This window comes from Agelaius tricolor, unplaced genomic scaffold, assembly GCF_023055355.1.
Source record: "Agelaius tricolor isolate 1412-34295 unplaced genomic scaffold, bAgeTri1.0.p SCAF_9, whole genome shotgun sequence".
In the NCBI taxonomy this organism is placed as follows: Eukaryota; Metazoa; Chordata; class Aves; order Passeriformes; family Icteridae; genus Agelaius; species Agelaius tricolor.
In genome coordinates this window covers 19,666,219-19,680,956 of record NW_027269269.1, presented here as the reverse complement: position 1 = coordinate 19,680,956, position 14,738 = coordinate 19,666,219, and the positions used below count along the sequence as shown (strand labels likewise).

General features: G+C 48.7%; 1 protein-coding gene across 1 annotated transcript in view; it reads right to left on the bottom strand.

The window, feature by feature from the left end:
• LOC139592769 (alpha-2-macroglobulin-like protein 1) overlaps window positions 1-14,738 on the bottom strand; it is a 24,437-nt gene extending 9,699 nt beyond the window's left edge. The window contains exons 1-22 of the mRNA XM_071432989.1: window positions 14,668-14,738; window positions 12,233-12,419; window positions 11,751-11,913; window positions 10,970-11,022; window positions 10,642-10,662; window positions 9,785-9,938; window positions 9,271-9,355; window positions 8,595-8,715; window positions 8,374-8,491; window positions 7,405-7,514; window positions 6,885-7,055; window positions 6,211-6,435; window positions 6,021-6,084; window positions 5,372-5,517; window positions 5,064-5,213; window positions 4,046-4,243; window positions 3,287-3,374; window positions 2,523-2,676; window positions 1,506-1,734; window positions 1,023-1,146; window positions 721-842; window positions 262-313 (exon numbers count right to left, since the gene is read on the bottom strand). Of these exons, the coding sequence (XP_071289090.1) occupies window positions 262-313; window positions 721-842; window positions 1,023-1,146; window positions 1,506-1,734; window positions 2,523-2,676; window positions 3,287-3,374; window positions 4,046-4,243; window positions 5,064-5,213; window positions 5,372-5,517; window positions 6,021-6,084; window positions 6,211-6,435; window positions 6,885-7,055; window positions 7,405-7,514; window positions 8,374-8,491; window positions 8,595-8,715; window positions 9,271-9,355; window positions 9,785-9,938; window positions 10,642-10,662; window positions 10,970-11,022; window positions 11,751-11,913; window positions 12,233-12,419; window positions 14,668-14,738 (2,806 nt within the window). The remainder of the gene's footprint in view (window positions 1-261; window positions 314-720; window positions 843-1,022; window positions 1,147-1,505; window positions 1,735-2,522; window positions 2,677-3,286; window positions 3,375-4,045; window positions 4,244-5,063; window positions 5,214-5,371; window positions 5,518-6,020; window positions 6,085-6,210; window positions 6,436-6,884; window positions 7,056-7,404; window positions 7,515-8,373; window positions 8,492-8,594; window positions 8,716-9,270; window positions 9,356-9,784; window positions 9,939-10,641; window positions 10,663-10,969; window positions 11,023-11,750; window positions 11,914-12,232; window positions 12,420-14,667) is intronic.

The following is a 14,738-nucleotide window of genomic DNA, read 5'->3' as shown; positions in this document are numbered from 1 at the left end:
TCAGGTAGAGATCCAGCCACCCATGGGTGAGGGTCTATGATGTGGTTAGGCTGTGGCTTGAGGTTGCCAGGAGCTTTTAGTACTGGGTAGGGCTGAATGGCTTTGCCTATCCATAAAAGCTCCAAGATCCCTGGCTTTCTGCTCCTTACACACTCCAGAGAGTCCTAGAGTTGTTCAAACACCACACTGCTTCCATTTGATCTCTTTGTTCTGCATAAGCACAGCCCCAGTAAGACAGTACTTGGGGGTCTCTGCACCTACCTTCAGGGCACAGGAGTGAGGTGTGGGTCTTTTCCTCCAGCTGCCCCTCTGCCTGGTGGGGAAAAGGCTGGTCAGCTCAGAAGGGAGAGAGGTAAGATCAGAGAGCAGCTGTGCAGCACCCCACCTTTGTGCAAGCACCTTTTCCCTTTGCCTTGACAAAAGGCTTCATGCAGACAGCAGAGACATCCATGCCAACAGTGAAGTTGTACTGGGAAGCAGGTTTCTAAGCTGCTGCATGGCCTTTGACCCCACTGCCCTGCCAGCAAGCAGTGCTGACATTTCTGTCCCTTCCAGTGGAGGAGCTCCAGTCCAATCTACCCTTAGAATTGCTCCTTGACCAGTCTCCCTGAGAAATGTGCCCACCTCCCCAGCTGACTCTTCCTTCCCAGAGCCATTCACCAGGCTGTCTTGAGCCCAACCCAGCCCCAGCCTCTCCAGAACCCTGCAATGCAGCCTGACCTTCACCAGCAGGTGTTTAACCACTGTGTCCTTCCCTCCAGACTCTGGCACAACCGCTGTACGCTCCGTGCAAACATCTTCCTGCTCCACCACCTCAGCAGTGACAGTGAAATTCACCTTCCCTAAAAAGCAAAACATCAGGAGGCTGGTTGGCATATCTATGCCTACGCTTTAGTTTGCTCAGCCTTGGGCTGCTCACTCATGCTTTGCACAGAAGGCCAGTCTCCCTTCCAGCCCAGCTCTGGCTTCCTCAAGCAGCTCTGCCAGTGCTTCCCACCCCTGCCCCTTCCTTGATCCCTTACCTAATTTTGTAGCCTTCACATCCCAGGAAAATGTTTTTGCTGAATCGGGGCACAGGCAAAGAGTGAACCTGACATTTTCATGAAGAAACTCAAAATCACTGGAGTCCATTAGGCTAAGTTGGAGCTAGAGGTGAAACAAAAGGGATACAGAGCTGCTGCTGCTGCTGTGTTTTTCCATTCAGGTCCTTGATTCAAATAACAATCAATCCCACAAGTCAGGGGTAAGTAAGTATTTTGATGGCCTGTTGCAGTATCTGTGGGACACCAGCAGTGTCCCATGGACATGCAATCCACATTTGTGAGGTTTGGCTTCTGGGGAGGGATAAACTGGTCAGTGATGGCTCTGTGTGGAACTAAATGGAACAACTTCTTTGGTGTCCTTTGCTGAGTGCCTAAGCAGGCAGCCCCTCTGTTTGGTCTCTATTAGTAAAGGAGCTCCCACACATTCCTCTGCTCCAAAGCATCCTGGAGGGAGCCACTCACCGCCATGCACTGCTTCAGGTAGCTGAAGACTTTGACTTTCAGGGGAAATGACTCTCCCCGGAAAACAGAATAGGGCAAAGTGGGTTCCACAAAGAAGGGCTTGAAGCTCCGCAGGCTGGCGGTCTCTGAGATTCCCAAGCCATGGCTCTCCGAGGTGCAGAAGGTCATGGCTCTCCAGTCTGTGATACTGTCAGGTACTGTGACAGCTAGCTCAGCAGCCCCTGAATCACTGAGGAGAAAACAGAGTGGAAGAGGTTGTCCCCACCCTGGACAGATTTCTCTTGGGAAGACAAATGCAGAAACTCAGACTATGAAATGGAAGTGCACGTGAAGGCATGGGGATTCCTAGCAAGTAGGACAGAGGTATGGGAAGAATAGCAAATAGGTGGGCAAGGAATGACTTGAGAGGAAAATGCAACCCAAAATTTGATTCTGAGCAGTGCTGCACCTGAAATTCTTCTTTTGTGTGGGCACAGAGAACTCACAGGGGTCTGTGTTATACACCCAGTCTATGCCATGGAGTATAGTTTGACATTTCCTATTGGGAAGGTGTGGAGACAATGGAACATGTCTCTTCTGAGGTGCATATTGACAGGACAAACGGTAACACACAGCTGGAATGTGGGAGATTCTGACCTGACATAAGGAAATACCATGAGGATGGTCAAACATGGATATGCATTTTGAGGAATCTCCATCCTTGGAGATACAGAGTGCTTTACTACAACTTGATCTAACAGGACCTGCCTTGTGTAGAATGTTGAGCTATGGATCTGTGGAGGCCTTTTACATCCTGCAAGAGTGTGTGATGTTAAATTCCTAGAATCATTTGGAAAATCTCAAGCAAAGACAGAGACTGAACGAAAACTCCATTGTCCTTATCCACTTCTTCATACCTCCCTCCTTTACTTTGTGCACAGAAGGCAACAATGCCCTGTCTCTGCTCCTGCCCATTCCCTCTACTGTGTCTGGTAGAAAGTCTGTATGCCTGTGGAGCCACAGCCTGTAGTTACTCACTTGATGGGAAGCAGAGTCCAGATGAATGTCTCTGGGAACCAGGTACGTGCTGGCGCTGACTCGCTGCCCAGCTCGGTGTGCTCTGCCTCAGCAGCTTCAACCGCAGCATCTGCTTCTGAGTACAAGCTCTCCAGGTCTGCCAGCTCATCAAAAGCTGTTGGCAATACAAGCATTCGTTCAAAGGCAGAGCAACTGTGAAACCAGGATAGAGTTCAGCCAGGAAAAGCTCAGTTCTCCTTCCCTCCCACTCCCAGCCCAAACCCCCTTGTCCTCTCCACTTATTGTCTTCCACTAGACTACCCAGGAGGCCAGGGGGATTCCAATGCGTGTGCTCCCCCCCCTGAGACATTTTACCTGCTCACAGTTTTGCTCTCATTCCCTGCAGAAAAGCCTAGATACTCCCCAATGCCAATCTTGGTTCATTCTCTGGTTTCCAAAAAGACCTTTCCTAGTCTCACAAACAGATTTTCTTTCCTGAGACAGAAGCCCCATTTCCCTCCTTGACCCTATTATCTTCCTGCTCACCAGCTGAAGCTTCCAAACAGGTTCAAACCCTGCAGCCACCTCTCTGCCCCTCCAGTGCTCTGGACACACACTCCTGCCAGGGCTTCTCCCTTCTCCCTGTGGAGCACAGCTCCAGTACAGCCTCCCACTCATTCCTGTAAGCCATCCCCAGCTCCTAAGCACACTGCATGTTCAGCTGCCCATGTGCAGCCTATATGTTACCCGTGATCTCCAAAGAAACAGGAAAAATGGAGATGTACACATGTAGTCGTAGTCAAAAGTGGTCTGGGTGCGGCACTCAATTGGAGACTTGATTTTAAGGCTGGTTAAAAATGTTAGACCTGCATTCTGGAGGAAAGAAGGGGACAAAAGAAGGCATATTTCTGTGGAGGGGTTGGTGTGTCTGAGGGTCTGTCTCTTCCCCCTCCTCCCAGCATATCACAGCTACTCTGTGTTGTTTGAAGGTTGTGCGCCTCAGCACAACCTGCAAATTTGTATCAGGCAAGAAAGCAGAACTGTCCTGCTCCCAAAGCCTGGTCCTCATGCCAAAGGACTGTGGGGATGACCACTTGCATGTGCATGCCTGTACACAAAGTCATTATTTTGGCACCACAGTTTGCTGCCCACCCTAACCCAGACTTTTCTTTATCCTTCACTGCCATTCCTTTCTACTGTTCTTTCTCTCCTTTCCTTGGGCTCCCATTTTCTCTCAGGTGCTTTGCTTCTCTAACCTCCAGTTTTCTCTGACACAGGCTGACAATCCACACTGCTTCCAATCCATGGAAAGTTTAAAGGGGACCAGTGGGGAGCTGGGTTCTAGGAATCTGCCTGATCAATGGGAATTTATCATGCTGGGAGGACAGAGTGTTATTGATCTCTTAGTTCAGAAGCTTGGCAAATTCAGATTGTGAAGTTACCAGCATTTACAGGAAAGACAGTCTGTGAAGCTACCCAGTGCTGACCTGGGATACAAAAGGGGTCAGCTCTTATATTTCAGCCTTTCTGGAAATTAGATTTACCTTCAGAAGTTCATAAACATCTGGTTGGGACACTGCATAAGAGTATCTGTTGTACAGGAACGGTGACACCATTCCTGGTGAAGGGGTGGTCTTAGAGGCATGAGTAATTCCTGGGCTCTTGTGGATGGTGCAGTAGTCACTGTAGATATCTGTGAGGGTGCTGAGCTGCTCCTGAGCATAGCTGAACATATTATACACCTGTAGAGAGAGAATGAAAACAGTACAGATCAGTGTGAGAGGTGTGAAGATTTTCATTTCTATCCAGCGATTTCCTGTGACCTCAGAGGCCGAGCTCAGGTCCTGCCTGTCACAAAAACCCAGCCCCAAGGGGTTTTGAATTTTGTGGAGAGCCTCCACAAGTTTTGGATGCATAGCACCAGAGAAGAACATGAGCCCCTCTGGGGTATGGTTGCATAGCTGTGGCCACTTCTAGCTTAATAACTGTACCTGTGAACTGAATGCAAACACTAAGGACACCTTCCCTGCATGGGAGGAACATTGGACAGCTTCTTGTCTGACTGAAGACACATCCTGGATCCACCAAGACAGTGTAAAGAGGCAATTCAGGTGTCCTTAAACCAAGGTCTAGAGGAGAAAAGGAATCCTTCCACTGCCAGTACACCACTTAGGGCCCACTCTGGGAATGGAAGGACTGTCTGGTTCACGTGAGCTGGAACAAAGACATGGAGCCTACTCCATGCTTGCTTTTTTTTTTTTACATGACTTTTTTTCAGAGCACTGCCATGTATCAGTTCAGGAGATGGTTGTCTCTTGCCTTCTTCTTGCTACTGTGGTAAAGCACTGTAAGTTTAACCAGGATGTGACTTCAGGCTGTAGCTGGGGATGACTATGGGTTATTCTAACAGAATACACCCTCTAGACACTGGAAATTTTGGCTGGTGTTTGATGTTGGCCCTCATTTTTTCTCATTAAGCCATGCCCTGTCCCCATTCAAGCACTTGTTGGTATGTCCACCGTGCCTGATTAGCTAGCAAAGGTCAGCACTGGAGTGACTCACACTATCCCTGGACAGCTCAGCCTCTGGCCTCAGGAGGAGGACACTTTTGTCAACTGCACGGATGCTGCACTGGGAGCCTGGTGCAGCCTGCAAATGGACCTGGACAGTCGATCCTGGGAGAGCCACTGCTTCTGAGAAGCCAAGCTTCACCTGAAACAGCAGGAGAAAGGGGGACTGCAGACACTGAGAGATGAAGGAAAGGGGAAGCTGTGGTTATTGGATTCTGCTGCATATCTACTGCCAGTTTGCAGATCATTAGGGTGGCATCTCCAGCCTACCTGCCCCTCTGTATTTTGTGCACTGCTTACATGGTTCCTGAAGCAGCTGGAGACTTTCAGACGGGAGGTGTCAGCTGCCACTTGTCCCTCAGGGAAGGCAATGTAAACAAAGAGGGTAGCCATGGATGAAATGAGGTCAACGGGCAGAGTGATGTTGAAAGCCCCACTGTACTGACCTGAAGGAAGAAGGAAAAATTAAAAAAGCATGGCAAGGTGCAAGGAAGTCTTCAATCCAAGGATTACAGCAGCAATGTGCTCTTCCTCTGTAATACTTCTGTACAGATTCTTGCATAAAAACTATTCTGCCTTGCTTCTGGGGAGGCCACAGCTAGGCCAGGATGGAGGTTTTTATAGCAGTGACCTTGTATCATGACACACCTTGGCAACAGTGAGCACTTGGAAGAGAAATGAGTCTTTCCACTTGAGCCCAGAAAGACTCCATAAGTTACTTTGACATTTTCCTGCTTGGTAGATAAACTCTGACAGTTTCATCATTTGATCAGAAAAAAAAAAGAAGGAAATTAAAAGACAGAAAAAGATAGCATATTTCCTATAGGTTTTTTGTGCCAGCTCTGTGGTTTCCTATTAGTGTCAGATCTCTTTGTCTCCTTCTCCATCTAGGCTGGAAAGACTTTCTCGTTGGATCCTTAATCTGTTCCTGGCAGTTAGATGCCCTTACCTGATGGTGGATCAAGAAGCACTGTTGTTTGGCCATGATGCACAAGGGACCCTCTGGCCATAACCTAAAGGGTAATGAACAGTACAAAGGGTTGAGAGTGCCTCTGCTCCACGTTTCTGGGCCAGCAAAGGGCCCTGTGTTGACACAGACCGGGCTCAGAGCTGAGCTCGCTGGCGCTGCCCACACTCACCAGGTGGTAGAAGTGTGCTCTGGCAGCCCGGTGGCCCAGCTCTGTGGCGAGTATGTGGTAGTGCACAGTGACCTGCTGCACATCCCCACAGGCTGGCACTGCCTGCAGGGGCTGGATCCTCACGGAGCTGCGGCTGGAGGAGTAGAAGGCCCTGAGTGGGAGCGATGCGGTGCCGTAAGAAACCTTCACATTCCGACCGTTCGTGTCCTCCGGCTGGGACTTTGCCTGTGGCACAGAAAAAAGTGTCTGAGGATTTCCTACAGCTCTTTATATACCAAAAGCAAGGTTGACTAAACAGTGGGCTCTGAACTATCCCAGCATAGGGTGTCTACTTCCACCTACACCAAGTCCAATCAGTCCTTTTCTGTGGAGCTTGGCATTTGCCTGCTGTCCCACACTCTGGGATAACTAGTGCCTAAACAGGAGCAGGGAGCTGTACACTGCTAGGGCTTTAGCTGAAGTCTGAAATTCTGCCATGCTGCTGCTACCCTGGGAGCAAGTCAGATCATTTGACTATGTAAAGTGGTTTATCAGCCCCTGGATCAAACCACTGAAACCTTTGCTTGTATCTGGTAGATTTGGGTAAAGTATTAGCATGGATCTACCCTTATAATGTATTTCAATTCTAATGATCTGCTTAGCTTCAGACTGGTTTGCAATAACTGGTTCCTAACCTGTAGTATAACTTTACTGCTGTTGTCCCATGCTGATGTCTCTAAGACGAAGGAAGCCATCCCAGTGTCATCTGTGAAGTAGGTCTTGGTCTGCTTCCTGCTCCCATAGGACACTGTAAGAATCACCTTCTTGTTCTGCAGGGGTGTCCCACTGGCACTTCTGAGTTCCAGCTGTAACAATGCAGAGAACAGTCAGAGAGTTGGAGGCCTCAGGATTGAAAATCCACCTCCCAGTGGAAGTCCCAGTCCCCCTCTCTACAAAGGGACTCTCAGTGTCAATTTTGACCTCTCCAACCTTTCCCCATTTATGCAGCAGACATCTCATCTGGCAAAGCCACAGATCCTGCAGTCATACGTTTGGATAACCTCTTGGTAGATATGTCAAAGGAGGGACTGGGACAGAGGATTGTGCTGGCAGCTTTGGGCAGCTCAGAACAAGGGGACCCCTGTGCACTTCTGTGCCTACCACCTGCTTAGGCCCAGCCACTGGGCTTCCCATATTTCTTCTCTTTTCACTCACATTTCCATAGTAGGGAGCTCCTTGCTGGTAGTAGTAGCTTGTCCCCCAGAACTGGAGGGTTGTGATATCAAAAGTGACCTTGCAGTTTTCAGTGGTGTTGAACTCCACTCCTGGGAAAGACAGGAGGCACATGCAGGTGAGTAGAGTGTCTAAGCAGGCATCAAGATTGGATAAACTCATTAAGGGGCGGACTATCACTCATAGGGCACTGCAGTTTCTCCATGCAGCTTCAGGAATCATTTAACACACACGCACTCAGCTATAGTGCCTCCTACACTCTGACATGACAGAATGACAGCAGTCTGTCTGGAAGTCTCTGTCAGACTTCTCAAACACCCTTTCCCACTTTAAGATGGTCCAACTCATAATTGTCCTCTTCCATTCTCCTTCCCTCCTCCCAGCAGTCACTAGAAGGCAGCATTTTACCTTGCCTTTCCCATGTCAGTTCTCAGCCTGATGTCTCCTCCTGTGTGCCCATCTGAAATTACTGCAGTTGTTTGCTAAGTGAATGTGTGTCACTGCTTCTGGCAAGGGGCCATGAAACATTTTCTTTGCAGGAAGAAAAGGAAGGCTTTGCAAAATCTTGTGAGAGTGGGAACCTTATAAGAAACCTTATCTCCCTATCTGGGATGGAGAGATAAATCTAATGAGGAGCTAAAACAGTACACAGTCAGAGCCTTGGTTATGTCTAGTTGCTCTGAATAACATCTCATTCCAATGGACTGTCCTAAAATATGGTTTAAAACCAAGAGAACCTGTCCTGGCCCACCTCTGTACACACTTTTAATTTGATGAGAAGACAAGAGAAAGCATCTCTTGCCCATCTCTGTCAAAACAAAATGACTGCCAGAGCAGGCATCAAGACTGGATGAACTCAATTGTCTTAGAGATAAAAACCCAAAGACAAGTACATTTTATGAGTGTAAAATAGAAGATTTTCCACAAAGTGTAGTATCAGTTTTTTTCTACCTGTTCCACTTTCTTTCAGAAAAGCCTCAGCCTCCAGATTGAAATCATAATTATCACCATGCTTCCGGTGGAAAATCTTAGTATTCACTAGAATGGAAAAGCAGCCGTCCTCATTTGTCTGGGAATATGAAATTGTATTTGTTAACCAATCAGGAAGGCAAAAAGAGTGTTCTGTTCCTTTGCCCTCTCCCCTCCCTTTTGCAGGAGGGGTGGGTGCTCACCTCGCCGCTGTAGTCCTTGCAGATACTGCGCTTGGCTTTGGAAGACCTGCGGTTATAGCGGATGTGTTTGCGGCACACCACGGCCTTCACGCTGCCCTGCACTGCCTTCCCATAGCTGTACCTGGCAAAGGGAGCACAGAGGGCTTACACTCACCCAGAAACACTGGCTCAGGGGTGAGGAATGTCAGCTTTACCCTGTGGTTTGCAGCCATACAGCCCAGCTAAGCCTGCAGCGTATTCACGGGTCATCGGCTCAGCAGAGGAGGCCAAGAAGTACAAATGGCCTCATCAGATTGAGGCAGAAGGCACTGGTGGGTGAGTTCTCTCCAAGTCAACACCAGCCCCACCAGGCAGGGCTAGGGGACACTGTGTTGGCCACGAGCTCAGCCATTATTCCTACAACCCTGTCACTAACAAATACAGCAGAGGTGCTGTATTGTAGGGCACATGCTGCATTGAGGGAATGCACTGTCACTTTCAGACTCACAGAGAAAGTAGGGAGAGACAATATGGAGAAAGGTGAGAGTCAAGGAGGATTGCTTGGCAAAGGATGACAGGGTACCAACTCTTGGGGTGGGGGTAGGGTTGGCAGAGACCATTTGGAGCTCAGTTATTGATGGCTGTGCATTTTCCAAACCAGTAAAAATGCACCTTCTGCCACGATAAGTCAGCTCACATGCCACAGACGTGGAGAGGGAAGTTTTCCTCTAGGATGGTGACCACCTGAGGCATCTGGATGGAGACACTGAACTTGGGCAGCACTGTGTGAAAGCAAGAGAAAGATAATTCAGTGAGAATAGAAAGACTTAATTTGCTCCAATCCTTCCAAAGTGGCTGTTTACAGAAAATAAAATCTCTCCTTTCGTTCTAGCACATGGCCTGGTAGGAATATACCGACAGCCCAGTTAGAAGAATGGGACAGCAGCAGGCAGCTTGAGTCTCCTCCCCAGAGCACAGCTGTGGGACAGTGTTTCAGTCCCATCCTCAGGACATGGGGGAGGAGAAAGCCAGTGGGCCTGGGTGAAGGTCAGCGATTACACCTCTGGGCAGGCAGTTGTACTTCCCAGGAGACAGCCCAACCAGCAGAGCTGTTCACAGCTGCATGGCCCATCCAGCTCTGCGTGAGCAGGTGGGGCTGGAGGCTGGCAAAACACCTTTCTCTGCTGCCACCAGCTTCCTGAGACTCTTACCATACTCCTCCACCCTGAAGGTGCGTGTGAGGCCAGGCACTCTGATGGTGTACTCTCCAAGCGGTGCTCCTGCAGCCAGCGGGAAGGACAGATCCACAATGCCTCCCACAGGTGCAACATCCAGCCACTGTGCAATTCGGTTCCCCTTGGGGTCCTGCACAGGTGGAGCAGAGACTAGTTATTTTCTGGTGCAAAAAGACTCTTTTGCAGGATGTCCAAGATACCAGGGCATGGTTTGACCACATATTCTCTTGTCCTGAGAGCCCAAGTCTATGGCACAGCTACAGTCCTCAGGTGAATCCAAGCTCAAAGAGGAAAGGACTTTCCTCCCTGTCTCATTGCCAAAGTAAATCTATCATATCCTTGTTCCCTGATGGCTCTGCCATCTCTGACTGCTGCAAAGCTGTTGTTTACTGCCTGCCTGTCTCACTAAGAGAAAGAAGTGCTCCTTCTTGGAGATCTCTGTGGTCACCTGAGCTGGCACAGCCCACAAGGTCATGGTAGAGACATTCTGCCTAAGGCACAAGCTGCTGGGGAGTGATGTCTTGAATCTCCAGGAAGGAATGGGGAAATGAGTCCAGGACTCCATGCAGGGGAGCCATTGAGGCCCAGTCATGAAGGACATAAACTGACATAAACTGACTCCCAGTGCTGGTTCTGGGAGGGCAGGGTGCAGAACTCCAGGTACAGCTACACTGCCCAGCCAGTAGGAGCTTTGTGATGAGTTGATGGGATTGCTCCCATTCATCCTGAGGTAAATGACTTTCTGCACTGATATCTCCCAACCACCATCTCCAAACCTGTGTCCTCCCCAAGGTGAGAAGAGTTCATCACTTACAATAAAGTAGGAGCTTTACCTTCAGTTCCACCAGGCGCTGCTGTGGGGAGGAAAAAACAGTCACTGGTGGGATGCTTTCAGATAAGTTACCATCCACCTCCCTGGTATTTTTTAATTCCCCCAACCTTTCATCAGTTTTCTCTAAGCAATTCCCAGGGACTGCCCATAACCCAACATCATGAGCAGTTCCTATCTTGCAGGTGGTGCCCAACACTGTTTGTAAGCACCAAAAGCAATTTTGAGACCAGCTGTACACATATCTCCTGGCTGGGCCAATTACTGATCTAGAAGACATGCAGGCAGCTCATAACATTTCCAGACTTCAGGCATCTTCCCTCTTGACTTACTGTTTCACTGCTGGCAATGAAGTTCTGATCCAAGGTAACAATCCGCAACTTGACTGCAAAGCAAAAGGAAAACAGGACTGGCTGAAATGAAATCAAGGCTCTCAATAGTAAATAAGAAGAATACATGGCTAAGAAAGATGTGCACATGTGCTCTACTGAGAGGGTGTGGGCAGAAGATAGAGCCACTCCTAGGCCTATGTCCAAAGCCCTGCTAGGAGCTGGCAGCCTGCTAGAAAAAAAAGTGTGAGGAGAGGCAGTGTGGGGCTTTCTGGGAAGGCTGGCTGTGCTGGTGGGAAAGAGCATTTTTCTGGATAGTGGGTCTGTGGTGGGCCACTCAGTCTTGCCTGCAGTGAAGGCCATCCCAGTGGAAAGTGTGGAGAGGCATGGGGCAAACAGCTGAACCCTGTGGTGATCCGAGCTGTGCAAGGGCAGTGGTGGGACCTGCAGGTGTGCAATCCTCACCTGAGGAAGTCTGTGGGGAAGAGAGGGATTGAGAGCCCTGACAGACAGACATGGCTTTGACTGGAGGAACCATGAGTATAACACTGTGGCTTCTAAATCTTTTCTCACACACCAAGGAAAACACACAAGCCCTGTTCACAGTGGCATACGGCACGCTGACACAGGAGAGAGATATTCCCAAACCCCTCAAAGCCTAGAAAGAAGCCTGTGGCCCATCTCCCTTCCTGAGCAGGTCCTGCTCAGAGGACTAGAGAGTATCCCACATTTTGTGGCCTGAGGACCACTCTGTCTCTCACAAGACATGGTATTCTGTCCATACCAATCTGTCCAGGTTTGTACACAGGTTTGTCTGTCTGGATAAAAGTCTTCTTGTCTGCATGCTTGATTAGGACTTTCTGTTTCTTCTGGAACTCTGAGTTGGCCTCCACGACTGTGATAACAACAAAAGCCACTTCCTCAGGGTTTCCAACAGGAGGAGGGACCTGCAGGTATAGTTATAACCATCATTCAGAATGGATCCCATTCACTGATCCCGATGTTTCTGGAATAACAATTATGATATAACTTTTGGGTTGCTCTAGTTCTTCTTGCCTGGAAAGAACATTTCTAGATGAGTAAAATATTTGTGGGGCTACATAGCAGAAAGGACACTGACAGACCTACGCAGGCTGAAGCAGAAGATTCACTGGCCAATTAAGATGTCCTCATGGGAAGGCACAACTCTTTGCATTCCTGCCCAGCAAGAGCAGAACTCATACCATATCCACCCTAGCTGAGAGCCCTAGAAATTATCTTCCTCACCTGGAAGCTTGTGCAATGGAAGAAGGGGAGCTGAGAGATGGACTGAGAGATCAGAGTCTCATTCCCAGCTCTGCTTTGCAAGGTGACCGACACATGGATTGGGACTGCTTGCTCTCTGCTGAGCTGGAGACACACTGTCTCTGAGAAGGGGTAGTAGAGCTGAGATGGTATTGCCACAGCATAGTTTCTGTTGGGAAAAAAAAAAAAGAGAGAGAAGAAGAGAGAAGAGGAGAGGAGAGGAGAGGAGAGGAGAGGAGAGGAGAGGAGAGGAGAGGAGAGGAGAGGAGAGGAGAGGAGAGGAGAGGAGAGGAGAGGAGAGGAGAGGAGAGGTTAAACTGACTTTCTAAGAGAGCAGGTTTTGACCTGTATTTAGGTACTTCCTAACAGACTTCTGCCCTCTTCACCCCACTGTCATGACACCAGTGGAACATGACACTGTTCTCATCTACGGGTACTGCAGACATTGACAGTGAGGCAGTGCTATATGCTATATGCTGCATGCACATATAAAATTATAAAGTCACTGCCTTACAAACTGAACATGAAAATAAGGTGAAGAGACCTCCCCACGTCACCCAAGGGATCAGCACCAGCTTGGCTTTCTTGCAGGTCTCCCAAGTCTTCAATGTTTTCACTGAACCACACTACATTACCACCGTCAGTTTTTTTGGCTGGTTTTCCCACTGTTCTTGGGCTCAGAAACAAATGCCCTCTGCGAGGAACCCAGTGTCCCAGCTTCATGTCCCAGACACAGAAACTCATGAGCACCTTCACTTCAGCTCCTGACACTCTTGTCCTCTTTGCACTCTACTTGCTCTACCACCCCTGCATCTACTCTGAGCTGTGACCATTACACCAGAAAGCTGTTCACAGTTTGTTTGTTTCCATCTTTTACTGTACTGTAGCACCTAGGACCAACAAAAAGCCAACATTCAAGCAGATTTCAAAATTCTTATCACTGACTCCTCCCACTCACTGCCTCTGGACAGGCTCAGCCAGCAGCATGTTTTGCAGGAAGCAGAGGACAGGGCCTGGAAAGATCAGAAAAGCAGGAGGAAGGGAGATGACCTGCTGGCAGTTCTCAGTCTGAGCTCAGCACCCTGGTGAGAAGGAGTCAAAGTCCTGCTGGCCAGGAGCCTTTGACTGCTGTCACACTTGAGTGCTGCCAAGCTGCCTTGAGGATCTCAAAACACATAAAAACAACATTTTGTTTTTCCTACTTGAGCTGACTCATGGCACCTCCCTCTTGCCGATTGTGCCAAAGGATGGGACAAGCACTAAAAATTCACTGCTTGAAACCTCCCATACCCCTCCTTGCTTTTAATGATCTTTTACTCTGGAACATTTTCTTACACCCCTTTAACATTTCATCCTTGCCTTTGCCTTCTGAGCTATAAAAGTAAGAAAGAACATCTCTGGGTCTGTCATCCAAGGGTCCCAAGATCCAAGCTGGATCACAAATCTATGAAAAAAATTGGAATACAGGCAGGACGGCAGACAACCTATTGAAGGAAGTGGTATTTCCATAAAGCAAAGCTTCATGCTGAGGGTAACAGTGGCAAGCAGACAGCAGTAAAGCACATCCTTTGTGTGGGAGCTTGTCAGCCTATGGAACGTGTCCTAGAGGAAGTACTCCCATTGGAGAAGGTTTTTAAAACTAGGCTTGTGCACACCACACCACATGCAGCAGGAGGGAACCCAGCTACAACCCACTGCTGTATTTTTCACTGTAACATCTACTGCTCAAGCACAGTCATGCTTCTGTTTGCACTTGTGCCATGGCTGCAAAAGCAAACGCCTTCAAAAAAAAAGCCAGAACGAGTTCACAAGCCAGGACATCACAGCAGTGTCTGCTGGAACAGGAGCTGCATTCCTGACAAAGTATAGGAAGAGAAGCTGTGCTGGGAATTGTCCAGACAGAGGTCTGTGAAAAGGCATGGTGGGAGCAGATGGCCAGCCAAGCCTGAACAAACACACTGCTGTACCAAGAGCGTCCCTACCAGATACTTGGGCTCATGTTTGCTCACTTTGTAAAGACACTCAGCTTTGCTGGCTAAACTATTAAATGGTGACCTATGTTTCTGGGAAGAAAGGCTTAGCCCAAAGGAAACATATTCTGGAACTCAGTAGGAGATGTGAGATATTGGAAGGCCAGAATTAAGCACATGCAGAAAGCTGGCAGAGTCTTTCTGCCTGAGTCCTTGCTGAAATACATGGTCTACATCAAAGGCACTAAAGGAAGAGCCAATTATCAGGGGGGATGTGGGGAAAGGGCACATGGAAATCAAGCAAAACCTTGGGAACGTGAGAAATTATGCCTCTCCAGAAAAACACTCCTCACCTTAAGACTTCTGTCCCATTTCTGTCATCTACTGCCACCCCCACCAGGATCCCTCACAGACCAAAGCACATTTGCAAAGCAGTGATGTTCTTACAGCATTGCAGGCATTCCAGCTGTGCTAGGCAGGAGAAGGATGCAGCCCCACAGGAAAATGATCCTCCACAT